Genomic DNA, 18,003 nt, shown 5'->3' on the forward strand with positions numbered 1-18,003 from the left:
ACCAGGCTAATTCGTAGCGTGTTCTATGGAAATCGTCCACCGCGTAGTATGGAAACCGCGCTATAAGAAACTCGGAATTAGTACAAATCACATCATTCGTACCGCGTTATAAATTATTTTTATTGAATTGAATTGAAAAGTTCATATAAGGATTGATAAAAAAAAAATGAAACAAGAACTAAACTAAAAGACTGTTTTTCAACAAAAACAATGAAGACTTTTGTAAAATTATGTAATCTTTCAACACGCATCCTCGCTGTCAGATATGAGTCGCCTAACTCGTCTTCTTTTAATGGGCAAAATGTCTTCATCACTTAGTTCATCTTCACATTGGTTTTCATTGTAGTTTTTTTTTTCTAACTCCACTTAAACCTCTAAAACCCCTTAAAAGCTAAGCAATTTCTTAACTCTTTTTTAAACTTTACCCTGCGCACCGTTGAACGATGAGTTTGAATGAAATGAAGTTCTAATTCTTTAGCCAAATTTAGCCCTTTTTTCACATCTTCTAAATCGAGATTTGGTACTCATTCGTTTTCCTTATTTTTGTTTACCAGTGCATTTGAGGTGGATGCATCAATTAATTCCATCAGTTCTTCCTCATCTAGTTACTAGAGTTATTCATACCGCGCTGTAAGAGTACCGCGTTATAGGAGGGCTGTCGCAATTTCAGCCCCGCGTTATATGAAAACTGCGTTCTGAAAATATCGCGTTATAGGAGGGTTGACTGTATACCACAATTGTCTTATTATTTTTAAATTATAACAAATTAATGAGCTTAATTTAATTTTAAAAGTGAATAATCAAATTAACTCTGAAAACAATTTTTATTTTCGTACCAAAAATGAGCATAATATAAAATAGTGCTTAGTGGACGTAATAATGTAACAAAACAAATGAGTATATAAAAGAAAACAAAAAGTGAAAACCAATTGTAGTTGAATTGGAAATATTTCTTGCAGCGTTTGGGATTAAATTTGGAAATGTTGGTTTTAATTGCGCCTAGCAAATTAATCCTTATTTCCACTTGTCCCGGATTCCCGAAGGGCAATACAAACTCGCGCAATTAATTTCGATTCCCCCCTTCCCTCTTAAATAATGTACCAATTTAATGTATTCATCCTCTCGAATGAAGGAAACAAAAAAAATACTACTAATTAGTTTTAGTTTCGATGTTGTTGCAGTGAAACAATCAAATTTGTATTTATTAAATGCAGCACGAGTCCCCAATTACGAGAGTAATCAACAAGTGAAACCGGTGCGCAGAACGTATATTTATTAATTAATGCTCCGGACTGATTGATTCGTTATTCGATTAAAATTTAATATAATGGAATGCAATTTTTTGTTTTTTGTTTTTGTTTTCCGTCAATTTGAGAGTCGATTGCGATGATTCAAATACACGGTGTAGTTATCCATTTAATGGAAAATTAGTGTGTAAGTGCTCTTGCTATGTCGACACAAATGCGAACGCGTTTCCTATTAGAACGCATTTACTTAGAAGCCTGTGCTCGATCTATCAAGAAAATTGAATTATCTGAAGACTGAAAACTTAAATTATCCATAAAATTTTAAATTCAGTAAATTTGTCAATTGTTTTACACTACTTCTACTTAGTTTCATCTGAAATTTCATTTTTTTATAGAAATCTTAAAATTTACTAAAACAAAAATCATTTAAATTAAATGAAGCCAATGAGAATAGTAATTAATAAATTTTAAATAATTTAAACTATTTGCCTCTTTGTAATGTAGGCAACCAAAGATACTTGTAAACGCTCAATCTTTTCATTATTTTTTTTTTAATTTACATTTATTTACTATAAATATTACACTCTTCATATTAACATTTATAGAAAAAAATATGATTAAGTTTAAGATTCTTGTGCTTTATATCAATTTTCTAATCATAAAAGCAAAAGCTAATATATCCATTTAAATCAATTAATTACTAATAGTATTGATTATAAGTTTAATTTATTTTATCATTTACACTTAGTTTCAAACAATGGATACAATAGACGTGATTATGCGTATTTTTTTTTAAATAAAATACAATATATTTTGAATGATAAAAAGATTTTTTAAGCGTTTATTGTTATTTATTAGTTTATCATGAGTTTAATAATTGTAGTGCTTTTGTTTATAAATTTGAATGAAAGTAAAAGAAGTTTGGTTTTGATTACATCAGTCTTTTAGAATTTATGCAACCAAGAATACGTACATGTATTCAAATGCGTAAGTTAATTTATACATAATCTATGAATATTCTAACTATTTTGGTTATCTTTACATATTAGAAGATGTAAAATAAATTGTTTATTTGTTTGAAAATTTGTATTCAGTGGAAATTGTTTATATTTATTTTAATTTTCAGGAGCGTACAGCAAATGCAAGTACAAGTATTCCGGGAAGCATTCTGAAGGAAACAGGTTCATCTCCAATAAGGACCTCTGAGATCTCTAATAATTGAATGAGAAAGTGCATATGAATACATATATAAATAAAAAGAAGAGATTCCAATTGGAATCCATCATCCTATGATCCCTGACATTTGAAAACATCAGAGATCGCAACTGAAATTAGTCACATAAGATGAGGACGTCGTCATCTCTTCGTTGATAATTGTAAAGATTGGAAATAAATCTTATTTATTTGTATTACGCAAACGGTTGGCTCCTTTTGCTTGGTGTTTTATTTTACATTGTGTAATCCGTTGCGCACTTTCACCTAAAGATCTGGTGCAATTTGATATTGATGTGTTGGTATTGCATAGTAAACGTTTTCATTCATGTTCCTGGACGTTTTATTAGATATGTAGTGGTGTGTTAATTGTTGATATCATATGTGGGCTTGGTCTTTGATGATACTGTATCATTTTTGTTTTGTTTGGAAGAGCAAGAAATCGCTGGACGTTCGAGTGATGATGTGCTGATGGAAGTGAGCAATTAAGTATTATTACCATGGGTGAGTGTTCCATTTCCTGGTGCTGGGTGAATGTATGCCTTGAGGATAAGAACCCTTCTTCTCACAGGTTAAAGTTGTAGCAACAAGGGAATGTTTTGTATTGGAATTCCAATTGGATTGAGGATATTGCATGTAATCAATTAATTATCTTCTAGCAATCTAATCTTATCTCTTTTAATTTGTGTTGTCTGAGTATTAATAGATAATGGTTGCTGTGTTTTAGAGGCTATTGTGGAACATGATTATGTTGCTAAAGAACCAGATGAGCTGACCATAAAGCAGGGTGATATAATCAGGGATGTGATAAATAAGCAGGCCGGCTGGTGTGAGGGTACATTAAAAGATCGGAAGGGTTTGTTTCCTGATAACTTTGTGAAGCTGATGCACAAGGTCACTATGAGGAGCAGAAAAGATGTGAGCAGGATCAGGAAGTGTCGGGTGATATTCAGTTACAAGCAGGACCACGAAGATGAGTTGAGTTTGAGTGTGGATGATGTGATTGAGATCATCGGAGAGGAGGAGGAAGGCTGGTGGCGGGGGACTCTGAATGGAAAGACGGGCGTGTTTCCATCGAATTTCGTTGAGGAAATCGTTCCTTCAGTCAGTCCGAAGTGTGGCAGCGTCGAGGACCTCGTTGACGCGGATATCAAGATACCATCCCTCCCACCAAAACCAAGTAAAATTCATTCATTCACTCCAATATAGCTGTTTACTAACAATTATGTTTATTGTAGCTAAAATACTGTGCGAGGTGAAGTACGCGTACAAGTCGCAAAACGACGATGAACTCTCGTTGAAGGAGGGTGATATCATCACGCTGATAAGTAAGGACGGACAGGATGCGGGCTGGTGGAGAGGAGAGTTAAACGGACGGATCGGAGTGTTCCCTGATAACTTCGTGGTAATCATTGATGAAAAACTGTCGAAGGAGGATAGGAAGTTGGCGGCGGCAACCAGCACCAACCACATCAACAAGTATATAGCTTCTGAAAGGAAATCGTTCGAAGCCAAAGTGGCGAAACCCCAGCAGGAGCCGGAGGCGAGGGCTGTACCGCCCGCGGTGCCGGGAAAGAAGCCCTCGCTGGCGATCAAGAAGTCGCCTTCCGGTTCCGGTGGAATCATATCTGGTCTTCGCAAGAAAATTAGTGATGTAGTGGACGGATCATCTGTGAGCAAGAAATCGCTGGATGTAAAGACTGAAACGACCGTGTACAAGCCGGAAGAGTCGGAGAACGCGTTCGATCAGGTGGAGCGCAACTCGATGCTGGTAGACGTTAGGGCCAACAGAGCTAAGCCACCAGGTAACAAACAATTAGTATTTAGTCACGTCAAATGTAAATATTGACTCATTTATCGTTGATTTAGTCATCTTTATTATTATTATTGATCAATAATAATTAACAATCCGCGCGCTGTAGAACGCTTTCGGTTTTGCAATACCTGCAACATGTAACCTCGGCGATATCTGTTTATTTATATGCTCCTACTTTGGCCTTGGGAGTTCAACAAATCAATAATATACAGATAGAAAGAAAAGACCGCAATATGTGTAATAATTTTCGATGTTTTATTCCATTTTTCATTTACGTAATCTTTAATGAAAACTGTAAACTAGTGTCTTGACATTTGTCGCAGGAAACCGCCATGCTTTCCCCTATGCTTAAATTAGAAAGATACTTTAATTTAATCAAATGTTAAAGGCTAATTCCAAACGACTAAAGCAATCATTATGTAAATCACATATTGATATATCATCACAATATTCGACCGATTTTTCAAATGCAACTTTCACATTTATTTAAACTTCTGTTAAAGATTATTGAAATTGTTACTTTTGCTTCACATATTGAAATTAATATCCTTTTACTTCCAATTCTGTTATTTACAGTTGTAACAGGTTTAAACTCTTTATTTATAAAGAATGATTCACGCCAGTGACGTATCTCTGTCCAATACCAACGATTCTATAATTTAATCAAATGTTAAAGGCAGCAATATCGTTGCATGTAATATTAATCTCTTGCATAACAATTAAGCTATGATATCAAAGTACCGGTTTCTGCGGTCTCTTTGTTTACTATTATCATGTTTTTTCTTTAAAAAACTGTGACTGGTTTCGGAGATTGATATTGAAATAGTGAGTGGCAACCAGTTTCTTTTTTTTAAAAATGAAACATGTATGATTGATCTGCATGACGCTTCTTTATAAATCAGGATATTGTGGTATACTTTTCCTTGTTGGAAATTAAACGGTGACCCGAGCTGACCTCACTTACTCACAACAATTTAAATGATGGCTTAATGAAGATGTTTCATTTATTTGTTTTGTATGAGACACCGTTACATTTCATTTATCCGTGTGCATGTGTCACTTGCGATATTTGTAAATTACTTGTTTATCTATGAGATATGAGTAATCAAAACAAGTGCATTATTTTCCTACTAGAAACAACTTTTTTTTTATAACGAGAAATATTTATTAATATTTTTATAATATGTCTTCAGATTTTGTGGTAGACTTTTATTCGTTACAAAAAGAACTTTGTTATATAATCTTTGCTACTTATTTAGTGCTATTTTGAGAGTACGAAATAATTGTTTGTACTACGGCTTCATCAAGGTTTTCCTCGCATTTCAGAGGGTTGTTTACTCAACTATTTATACCGCTTGCGTTTCTCATTGTGACGTGCCTTGAAATACAATTACAAAATGACAAGTTTCAATATATATTCAGGCATTTTTCGATTTGAAGGTAATTTTCAAAAACGCATTATTTTTATAAAAATTTAACTTATTTATTTGTTTTCTTTTAATGAAGTTTTAATTACTTCGTTGTGTAATGAAAACGAGATTTACGATTTCTTTTTTGTAACATTATTTTGATAAATTGTTTTCACTATATCAACTTAAAATGATAAGTTTTGTTTATTCCTGTTGATAATATTAATGGTTTTAGCTATTTATAGGCGGCCTACACTAATTATTATTTAATGTTTTTGTGTGAACGAAAACAGGTAAATCGTTGAATTTGGAGATTTTTATAGTCATCTTTTGAATCATATAGGTTACATAATTTTTATAAAATTTAATATTTTTTTTGTTGTAGGGCGTCGACCTCCAAGTGTAATTTTGAAGGACGGTGAGCAGACTATTGCAATGCAAAATGGAAATTCCGATTATGGAAGTTTGGAGGAAAATCTGTTGAATTCAAGTGGAGGAGGCATTGGTGGTGAGGATAGTGAGCTGATGAAACCGAAGGTGCCAGGATGGGATAAGCAAAAGGTGCCGTGGTTGGAAGAGATGAAGCAGAACCAGGCGAAGAGGACGTCCACGTCTCCCGGTCCTGAAACACGGAACAGACTCACAACTCCCGATAAGCTGGAGGAGAAGGAGACAAGCCCGGTGGAGATGTCGAAATCGATGCCGATGCCCACATTCACGAAGATCCTGAAAACACCACCAAGCGAAACAGACAAACGACCCGCCATCCCGACCCACCGACCTCAAAGCATAGAACCCGTCAAGCCAACAACGAAGATCTCGCCGATCGCCGCTCCCATGGCGAAAACACCATCACCTATAATCCAGAAGCCACCGATCGTCGAGAAACCATCCGAAATCAAGGACAAGGTGCCAATGAAGCAGTACAACGAATTACTGGACAGACTGCAGCATCTGGAGGCTCTCGTAGAGAAGCAGAACCAAGTCCACAAAATGGCAATAGACGATCTCCGCGGTAAACTGCAAGTAGAAACGGATATGAGGATGCTGCTGCAAGCCGAGCTCGAGAAGGTCGCCCAATGCGTATTGCAAGTCTAATGTACATAGGAAAACCAACCCGAAGACGCATTTAGGTCCCAATTAAATAGCTATTAAATAATCCAATTTGGAAAATTCTAAGCCTTAAGCGGAAGGAACGAAGCGTACTTAAAAGTCGGAGATTTCAGTTAAGTTTTTTTTCTTTATTTTTTATTCAATGAATCGCCTTTGTGAAACAGCAAGCATCACCCGACCGAAACCAAAATCATTGCTCACAATTAGTCAATTCCGCGTCGAACGCAAACAACGAGTGCAAAAATACGATCGAAACGATATAATTTCTTTTAACTATCCCAAAACCAATTTCGTTTTTAATTCGCGTTTTTCGATCGTCTTGCCCTCAGTCCAATGTGTTCCCATATTATAATTATTATTATTTTTTTTGAGTATTTACAGTTTATTCTCTTTGTATATTTTTTTTTTAAATATGTTATTCATCCAGGCTAATTACCATTTTCATGCAGGGTGTTGGAGTAAAGGAGGTACTAAAAGCATAAGATTATAAGTTTTAAAAGAAAAAGCAATTCAACTTCTCAAAAGAATAGGAAAAAAAAATAATTCTGCAAACAAAACCTAAGATTGTTGCTTTCAAACAAACGTCCAATTAATTAATTAATTTATTTTCCATTACTACGCAACATTTTCAAAACCCTGTGTTTGTTTGTTTTTCTTTTTATTTACACAAATACTTGATTTTATTAATTTATTTTTACTTTATTTTTATATATCGTTTTATGTATTATATTATATATGTATATGTTTTTTTTTTTATATAACCATTCCTCGATGTGTGCGTCTCAAAGTGCGCAGCATTGTTAATAGATGCTAGGGCTAGGTACTACTAAAAAGAAAGGAAATATGGAAAAAAATCAATATTTTAATTATTGGCTTTTATTTTATCGTCATATTTTATTTCTCCTTTTTTTTTTATAAATTTTTGTGAAACTGTTCATAATATTCCGTCTACATTCCTACTTGTAATATTTTATGTGTATACATATAGATCCAATCTAAAGAGAGCCGAGATGATTATGTGGAGTATATTATATTATAAATATATATATATATATATTTGAACAGAGTATTATTATAAATGATTGATAATAATTATTAAGATTTTTAAATGAAGTTGTTAAAAATGTTTTATTATTTTTTTTTCTTCTCTTTCTTTCTTCTTGCAAGAATGGTGGAGTGTGGAGGAGCCGCGATGGGTTTTTCTTTTATTAAAGTAAGAGAGACATTCCAATAAGATATATTAAAGTCTGCTTTTATTTGTACATATATCGTAAACACAACTTACTTGATCGACGAGAAATGATGAATATATGATGTCGAAGGATGTACTTATTATAGTTATATTGTTGGATATATTAACAATAAAACATTTAGTAAAATATCACATTTTATTTTATTTCAGGATTGTTACAACAAATTCTCTCTAAAAATATTTTAAGTTTCTACATATTTAAGAATCACTTGAATTTGCAGCTCAAAAATGTTAAGTTTTGACTAATTGAAATATAATTACCTAAACGTAAATAAGACCGGTGGCAATCGCAAGCCCGACAACCGAAATCCTGACGTTCGAAATCCCGACTATATTGAAATCCTGACAATTATAAATTTCTACAATAACATTTTTATGGTAGTCGGGATTTCGATATAGTCGGTATTTTGATTGTCGGGATTTCAATAAGACCGTCTATCAGTTGTCGGGCTTGCGATATAGACCCAAGTAAGACACGTTTTCTCGTTTCAAATCAAATTAAATACGCATTCAGGTGTCTTATAACATACAAGTTTATATGGTTGGAAATGTAATTAAATGAGCGTCAATTCTTATATGTTTTCGTAGATAAATATTTTTTATATATATTTACATTTTTATTTTCACAAATTTAGAAATGTTATACTATCAATTTCGGAGTGCCTGAAAATTTCGTCCAATTGCCAATTGGATGTTGTTAAAATTGTAGTTAGATAGAAAAATCGTTTTTTGTTAAGAACTGGAAGACTACAGAACTTTCGCGCAACTGGAATTTTACTCATGATAGAATAGAAATGGCCGGTAGTTTCTCAACCACCAATCAAAGTTTGATAATTAATTATGAAGATTATGTTGCAGCTACAAACCTATATGTATGCTCATTTTCGAAGACGTTATTTTACCATATGTCATTAGTTAAACGCCAAAGTTTGTTAATAAATTATGAAGTTGTCGTTGCAGCTACAAACCTATATTTACACTCTTTTTAATCTGTATATATTCAAGATCAACATGCATATCTAACATTCTTCTGGGATTTATTGTATACAAAAATACAGGCCATTTTCGAAAACGTTATTTTACCATATGTCATTAGTAAAATGCGAAAGTTTGTTAATTAATTATGAAGATGCCGTTGCAGCTAGAAACCAATATTTACACTCATTTTAATCTGTATATATTCAAGATCAAAATGCATATATAACATTCTTCTGGGAGCTGGTATTTAAGAAAATACAGGCCATTTTTTATGACGCTGTTTTTCAATTTGTTCATGAAAGTATAATGTATGATTGGTTGCCAGCATTTTAGGCGTAAAATGAATATATCGATTTTTGTGGTAGCTAGCGACATCTATTAGCAATATAGCAAAGGTTATAGTTCAGGCATTTTAGCGCTGTACAAAATCCACTTCTTTACAAACGTACTAATTTATATAAACAAACCTGTAAACAGAACAATTAAACGAATCTAAGATTAGTACTTTAATTTAACAAGTTATACGCTAATTAATTTTTGCTAATTATTCAAGATTAACATGCATATCCAACATTCTTCTGGGAGTTGGTGTATACGAAAATATACGCCATTTTCGTAGACATTATTTTCCCATCTGTCATTAGTTAAACGCCAAAGTTTGTTAATTAATTATGAAGATTCTGATGCACCTACAAACCTATATTTATGCTCATTCTAATCTGTGTATTTTCAAGATTAACATGCATGTCCAACATTCTTCTGGGAGTTGCTGTCTTCGAAAATACAGGTCATTTTCGAAGACGTTATTTTCCCATCTGTCATAAGTTAAACGCAAAAGTTTGTTAATTAATTATGAAAATGCCGTTACAGCTACAAACCTATATTTATGCTCATTTTAATCTGTGTATATTCAAGATTAACATGCATATCCAACATTCTTCTGGGAGTTGGTGTATACGAAAATACAGGCCATTTTCGAAGACGTTATTTTACCTTATGTCATTAGTAAAATGCGAAAGTTTGTTAACTAATTATGAAGTTGCCGTTGCAGCTACAAACTTATATTTATGCTAATTTTAATCTGTGTATTTTCAAGATTAACATGCATATCCAACATTCTTCTGGGAGTTGTTGTATACGAAAATACAGGCCATTTTCGAAGACGTTATTTTACCATATGTCATTAGTAAAATGCGATAGTTTGTTAATTAATTATGAAGATGCCGTTGGAGCTACAAACTTATATTTAAGCTCAATTTAATCTGTGTATTTTCAAGATTAACATGCATGTCCAACATTCTTCTGGGAGTTGGTGTATACGAAAATACAGGCTATTTTCGAAGACGTTATTTTACCATATGTCATTAGTTAAACGCCAAAGTTTGTTAATAAATTATAAAGATGCCGTTGCAGATACAAACCTATATTTACACTCATTTTAATCTGTATATATTCAAGATCAACATGCATATTTAACATTCTTCTGGGATTTATTGTATACAAAAATACAGGCCATTTTCGAAAACGTTATTTTACCATATGTCATCGGTAAAATGCGAAAGTTTGTTAATTAATTATGAAGATGCCGTTGCAGCTACAAACCAATATTTATACTCATTTTAATCTGTATATATTCAAGATCAACATGCATATCTAATATTCTTCTGGGAGCTGGTGTTTAAGAAAATACAGGCCATTTTTTATGACGCTGTTTTCCAACTTGTTCATTAAAGTATAATGTATGATTGGTTGCCAGCATTTTAGGCGTAAAATGAATATATCGATTTTTGTGGTAGCTAGCGACATCTATTAGCAATATAGCAAAGGTTATAGTTCAGGCATTTTAGCGCTGTACAAAATCCACTTCTTTACAAGCGTACTAATTTATATAAACAAACGTGTAAACAGAACAATTAAACGAATCTAATATTAGTACTTCAATCTAACAAGTTATACGCTAATTAATTTTCGAGTTCCATGCGTTTAAATTAAGACAGGCAGAGCCATCTGTCAGAATTTTGAAGAACTATAATTTGAATTAAGTTGCGTAAGTGAAAATCCTGCGTTAGTAAATTTCTAATACATTTATTGGATTTGGTCATTTTTCTGCAATGTTCTTAATGAAGAACTCAATTGTTTCCTTCTTTTATGCCTTTGTATGGAAAACTTTTGTATTTTGAATAAATGTTTGAGTTCAATATGTTAACATCCATCAATCATCAAAGATTGTTTCTCTTTAGTAAAGATAAAATAGAAATTGCAAGTAACTATGTTAAAGTTGTTATTGTTACTCCTGCTAGAGATATGGTTAAATTTTTAATTGCAAAAAATGAAGCGTCTGCAGTCTTCTAAATAAATATACCATTTTTCAAGAAAAAAATAATTTAAAATTAATAAAGAACTTTTGTTTCTATTTGATTCATTCTATCTTTTACAGTTTCTGAGAAAATAATCAAAATGAAAAGGCTGTGCCTTTATACCGTTATTTTTCAGTTTTGAATGCATATTACAGTCTAATGGATAAACCACATCCAATAATTGACCAAATGTTGCAATATCCAACTTCCATCTTTGATAAAATACATGCATTATAGTTTTTAGAAATCTGCATCTGACTGTTCTCTAATTCTTTGACAAGTTATCATCTGTACGCGTCCCAATCCGATCCCTTTAACCGACCCAATTTCTTTTCCGTGCTCGGATGCAAATCGCATCCCATCTGCAGATAACAGCTCCCCACCCAAAACCCCAAACCTCCCCCATCGACTCTTATTATCCTACCGCCACCGAAATGAGACTCTTTGGAAATGATACTCCCACCCCCACGCTTTTTCACTGGATTATACAGCACGAACGTGAACAGCCCACGAACCTCAACATTACGCATTGATTGATCGCAAATTAATACTGCTGGAAGCATGAGGAAATGTCGTAATCCACGTTTCAAATGCTCCAGATAAATTTTCGTATATATATCAGATGAATTACATAATACATGATAGTATTACGTAATATGTATTTTCATGTTTCGTATTAAATCGTAATCAATTACTTAACTTTCTTAAAATCCAATTAAATTTTTGTAAACATGAGACGAAGAGCGCAATATGTGTTTGAATGTTTCACTTTAAACAGAAAAAATTGCGTTGAATTATGGTGGATGCGCCGGGTTCGCGCTGAATTGATTGATTGCGTCTTTCGTTTTCCGAAATTAGATTTTTCGTTGCGCCACATTAAATTTGAGGGCAGAAGTGAAAGAGAACAAGTTAGTTTATCGCGGAAAATGCAACGCTCTGAAAAGTTTTCCAATTATTGTTTGTCGATGACGTGCGGGGGTTGTTGAAAACGGCAAAGTCTGATGACGGACCGCCGCTCTTCGGGCGAATTACCGACAGGTTAAATCTCGCTATTCGATATGATTTATTTATCGGTTATTGCTTTCCGGCCATCGTACTCTTAACTTTATTAAAAAGGACGCGATTGCTTTTCGGGCGGTCGTAATGGGAGGCAGATAAATCGCAGAATGAGAAATCGCGGAAAATTCGTGGTATTGCCATTTTACTTCGAGAGGAAAACTGTGCCGGAATTCGTCAATCGCGCAAACTTTTTCCTTGTAACGACTCCATTCTAAAGTTTTCGCCAACAAAACTCTGGACATTGATATTTCGTCTTTCGAGTGGAAATCTACAGTTAGCTTTTGAAGATTTCTCTCATCCGTGACCCTTAAATTGGATTAGTTCTTACATCACACACTGTACTTCAATGTATAGAAAGAAGTAAACAAATTAATGCATAAAAACTTTATATTTCTTCAAAATTTTTAATGATTCTGAAAATAAATTTATATTTTTTTAACTATGAAATATTTATACTAATCTTTAAAGTTACAGAGATTTATAACTAAAATATCACATTATCATTTCAAATTTGAGTGCGATTTACATTACACCCTAAATCCAAAAAGTTTCTGTGAAATATATACTTTTTTAATCGGATTTCGCGCGATAAATCAACATTTCGTATATCTGCATTAGGATTATTCAAATTATCTTCTCACACACAACATTAAAACCTTTCATGAACCCACACACAAATAGATTTTTTCAGAGTTTAATTTATTTCATTTCAACTTTAATTGTAATTTAAATTATAAAATTAATTAATTATTTGAATTTTTTTTTTATTTTTAAGTGTTTTTTTCAAGGAAAACTAATCTTATGAAAAGAGATGTAAGGAAAGTTTTCCTTTTTCTTTAATTAAAAGTTTTTGTTCTTTTTTTTTTGTATAGATATTATGTTTTTTGGTAAATAGTAAATATGTTTTTCGGGATTTGGGAATTGCGTTGCGGAAAATCTCATTTCCTCGTAATGCGGTGCAAATGAATGCCCGAGTGCGACGAGAAAAATCGAGGTCGAAAACAGAAGAGAAAACCTAATTAAAACTAGTTAAAGTCGCATAACGCCAATGGCCGGGAAACTGTCGACAGGGCAACAAGAAACAACAAACAAGCGAACAAAATAAAAAGAAGAAAAAAGAAACAACAAAGGCAGTTATTGCTAGTGTCTTTATTTTTCTGGCAGGGAAATGGAAAGAGGGAAATTACTGAGAGAAAATGAGATGAAAAGAGAGAAGAATGGTGTGTGTAAGCGAGAGGAAGAAGGAGGAAGTTTCCAGTTTTCCCAGCCATTAAGACACGAGGGTTGATGCACGATGTTTATATTTTTGGGGAATTCTCCCTACGCCGCTGAATTGCGCTGTCGCTAGTCGAGATTAGTGCCCTTTGTGTTAGACTTCTATTTGCGTATTAAATCACTTGGAATGGAGCGCCCGGAGTCCCCCAGAAGACCAGATAGATAATAGATCAACGTGTTTACCAGAGACCCGGACTTTCGGAAATATTCATCCGCCCGATAACTCCATTAAACCTCGCATTATTATCTATAAATATTTTATAAATTATAGTGTTTTTCAAAATCCACAATTTATTTTCTAACAATTTTGTTTAATTCTACCAAATATTAGTGGATTTTCTTGTATTTATTATTTTACATTAAAAAATTTCTAAAAATTTATGTGTAAATTTATTTATTTTTGAATTATATAAATAATTAAAACCTATTTTCTTTTCACTTTAAAAGTTAAATTCTTGGCATGTTCTAATCGTAAATATGTCTGTCCTTCTTCTACAGTCTTTTGTTTTATTTGTTCGTGAATTACCATGTGGAGCGAGACATAGAGAGAGAGAGACCCAGATAAGTTGCAGGACTGAATTTCCCTATCGTCTCCATAAATCATCTCGAATTTCACGTGCGATTAATTACTGTTTTCTTGGTCTCCTCGTCTTCTCCAGAGTGCAAGAGATACAGCAATTCAACCTTAAAGAAAAATACATTATACATATTTATGGTATGTGGGTGGACCGGGCCAGATGCTGTCCATAAAACATCCATTAGCGACTGGAAAAGTCTGCTTCCCACTCTGCCCGTTAAATAATTAATATTCGCACTTGTTACTCTTTTTCTAATTAACGACGCTATTTTTTTTTAATCAAGAAAATTGCAGCTTATATTTCGTATTTTTTTTTCTTTAATATAAATATATTTAGAATAATTTTATACTTGCTATCAAATTCGTCAATACTTTTCATTTGAGATTTGTCATTTCTGTCATATCTATAATTAGTGTCATCTCTATCATTATTTTCATATCTGTCATCTCTATCATTTTTGTCATCTCTCTCATTTCTATCATTTCTGTTATCTCTATCATTTCTGTAATTTCTGTCATCTCTGTCATTTGTGTCAAGACAGATTTTGTATTGATTTAATTTGGTAAATTAGGTATGACCTTTGCCATTTGGACGTTTTGCTAGTCATTTGCGTTTTGTCATTTTTGTCAAATCTGTCATTAGTGTCATGTCTATCATTATTGTCCTCTATGTCATTTCTGTCATCTCTATCATTAGAGTCATCTCTATCATTTTTGTAGTCTCTCTCATTTATATAATCTCTGTCATCTATGTCATTTCTGTTATCTCTGTAATTTCTGCCATCTCTGTCATTTGTGTCAAGACAGATTTTGTATTGATTTAATTTGGTTTTTGGTAAATTAGGTTTGACCTTTGCCACTTGGATGTTTCGCTAATCGTTTGCGATTTGTCATTTCTGTCATTAGTGTCATGTGTATCATTATAGTCATCTGTGCCATCTAAGTCATTTTAGTCATCTCTGTCATCTCTGTCATCTCTATCATTTTTGTCATCTCTGCCATTTCTATCATCTCTGTAATTTCTGTCATATCTGTAATTTCTGTCATTTCTGTCATCTCTACCATTTCTGTAATTACTGTCATCTCTGTCATTTGTGTCAAGACAGTTTTTGTATTGAATTAATTTGGTTTTTGGTAAATTAGGTTTGACCTTTGCCATTTGGACGTTTCGCTAGTCATTTGCGTTATGTCATTTCTGTCAAATCATGTCATGTCTATCATTATTGTCATTTCTGTCATCTCTGTCATTAGAGTCATCTCTATCATTTTTGTAATCTCTGTCATTTATATCATCTCTGTCATCTCCGTAATTTCTGTCATTTCTGTCATCTCTGTCATTTCTATATTTTCTGTCATTTGTGTCAAGACAGATTTTGTATTGATTTAATTTGGTTTTTGGTAAATTAGGTTTGACCTTTGCTATTTGGACGTTTCGCTAGTCTTTTGCGATTTGTCATTTCTGTTATATCTGTTATTACTGTCATGTATATTATTATTGTCATCTCTGTCATTTCTATCATCTCTGTCATCTCTGTAATTTCTGTTAGTTCTGTCATTTCTGTCATTTCTGTAATTTATGTCATCTCTGTCATTACTGTCATTACTGTCATTACTGTCATTACTGTCATTACTGTCATTACTGTCATTACTGTCATTACTGTCATCTCTGTCATTTCTAGCATATCTGTAATTTCTGTCATCTCTGTCATTTTTGTCATTTCTGTCATCTCTATCATTTGTGTCATCTCTGTCATTTCTATCATCTCTGTCAACCCTGTAATTTCTGTCATCTCTGTAATTCTGTAATTTCTGTCAGTTCTGTCATTTCTATCATTTCTGTAATTTATGTCATCTCATTCATTACTGTCATCTCTATCATTTTTGTCATCTCTGTCATTTCTAGCATATCTGTAATTTCTGTCATCTCTGTCATTTCTGTCATTTCTGTCATTTCTGTCATTTCTGTCATTTCTGTCATTTCTATCATTTGTGTCATCTCTGTCATTACTGTCATCTTTATCATTTCTGTCATCTCTGTAATTTCTGTCATTTTTGTCATCTCTATTATTTCTATAATTTCTGTCATTTTTGTCATCTCTATTATTTCTATAATTTCTGTCATTTGTGTCAAGACAGTTTTTGTATTGATTTAATTTGGTTTTTGGTAAATTAGGTTTGACCTTTGCCATTTGGACGTTTTGCTAGTCATTTGCGATTTGTCATTTCTGTCATATCTGTCATTAGTGTCATGTCTATAATTATTGTCATCTCAGTCATCTCTGTCATTTCTGTCATCTCTATCATTTTTATCATCTCTGTCATTTCTATCATCTCTGTTATCTCTGTAATTTCTGTCATTTCTGTCATCTCTATAATTTCTGTAATTTCTGTCATCTCTGTGATTTGTGTCAAGATATATTTTGTATTGATATAATTTGGTTTTTGTTATATGCGATTTGTCATTTTTATCTTATCTTTCATTAGTGTCATGTCTATCATTATTGTCATCTATGTCATTAGAGTCATCTCTATCATTTTTGTCATCTCTGTCATTTCTATCATCTCTGTAATTTCTGTAATTTCTGTCATCTCTATCATTTCTGTAATTTCTATCATCTCTATCATTTGTGTCAAGACAGATTTTGTATTGATTTAATTTTTGGTAAATCAAGTTTGACCTTTGCCATTTTACGTTTCGTTAGGTCATCAAACAATCATTATCAGACAAAGCTATGCAATGTTGGAACTGCGAAAAGCCATATTATCCCGTTTAATCCAAACCTTCCCCCCGATCCGGTGTTGTGTCGAAACACCGCGAGGGTTATTAATTTAGGCAAGGGCAACGCACTACCTCCTTTTACGACGACTGGGATCTACATCTTAGCCCACCCTCCGGCATAAAAAGCTAATAAAAAGCCTAAATAAGTATAAAGTCATAATAAAATGCGAACTCGCTACGCTGTGTGGCTTGTTGCACGTGCAAATACTTTTTTTTTGTTTTGTTTAAGTAATTATGGTTTAGTCTGAAATAATAATTTGCATATACAAGTTGGCTCAATGGAAAGGCCATAGTTTTCTGTTCAATTTGCATGTAAAATCTTGTAATTGGTGTACGTGAACGTTGAGTAATTAAATAAAATCTTAACGTTTATTTACTTATTTGATTACTTAATTTTGAAAATTCATTGAAAGCAAATGATAAATAGATCATATCTTCCAGTAGACTCGATGGAAAGGTTATAGATTCATCTTCAATTTGTATAATCGATTATCTAATTGGCGTGTTTCATTATTGAGTAATTAAATAAATCATTAAGAGATGACCGAAATGTACATATTTGATTACTTAATTTTGAAAATTCATTGAAAGAAAATGATAAATACCTCAGATCTTCCAGTAGACTCGATGGAAAGGTTATAGATTCATCTTCAATTTGTATAATCGATAATCTAATTGGCGTGTTTCATTATTGAGTAATTAAATAAAAATTGAAGACATACAAAAATTGACAATTAATCTCATTAATTAATTAATTAATTAATTAATCGAAAAGAGCGCTTTTATTATGTAATTATAAAATCACTATAAATTTAAAAATAACATCTGTTGTTTCCAAGTTTCATATGTATGTTGGTAGTTACTAAACAGTAAGATTTTAAACGTTACATCGGGGATTTCTTGTTTGTAGTTTGAAAAGGACAATTTCC

General features: G+C 32.7%; 1 protein-coding gene and 1 pseudogene across 1 annotated transcript; one reads left to right on the top strand and one right to left on the bottom strand.

The window, feature by feature from the left end:
• The first annotated feature begins 2,373 nt into the window (after nt 1–2,373).
• LOC108569457 (SH3 domain-containing kinase-binding protein 1-like) lies at nt 2,374–7,454 on the top strand. The gene is made up of 4 exons (XM_017931014.1): nt 2,374–2,963; nt 3,187–3,639; nt 3,698–4,264; nt 6,070–7,454. The coding sequence occupies exons 1-4, from the start codon at nt 2,960–2,962 to the stop codon at nt 6,780–6,782; spliced, it is 1,737 nt and encodes a 578-aa protein (XP_017786503.1). The 5' UTR covers nt 2,374–2,959; the 3' UTR covers nt 6,783–7,454.
• A 7,780-nt stretch (nt 7,455–15,234) lies between these two features.
• Nucleotides 15,235–16,381, bottom strand: LOC108569456 (annotated as a pseudogene).
• Between the last annotated feature and the right edge of the window lie 1,622 nt (nt 16,382–18,003).

The sequence above is a fragment of the Nicrophorus vespilloides genome, unplaced genomic scaffold (genome assembly GCF_001412225.1).
Source record: "Nicrophorus vespilloides isolate i.1.1-1 unplaced genomic scaffold, Nicve_v1.0, whole genome shotgun sequence".
Lineage (NCBI taxonomy): Eukaryota > Metazoa > Arthropoda > Insecta > Coleoptera > Silphidae > Nicrophorus > Nicrophorus vespilloides.

Coding starts and splice junctions, on each gene's coding strand:
- LOC108569457 (XM_017931014.1), top strand. Junction 3,640..3,697: donor ATCCCTCCCACCAAAACCAA/GTAAAATTCATT, acceptor TGTTTATTGTAG/CTAAAATACTGTGCGAGGTG. Junction 4,265..6,069: donor CAACAGAGCTAAGCCACCAG/GTAACAAACAAT, acceptor TTTTTGTTGTAG/GGCGTCGACCTCCAAGTGTA.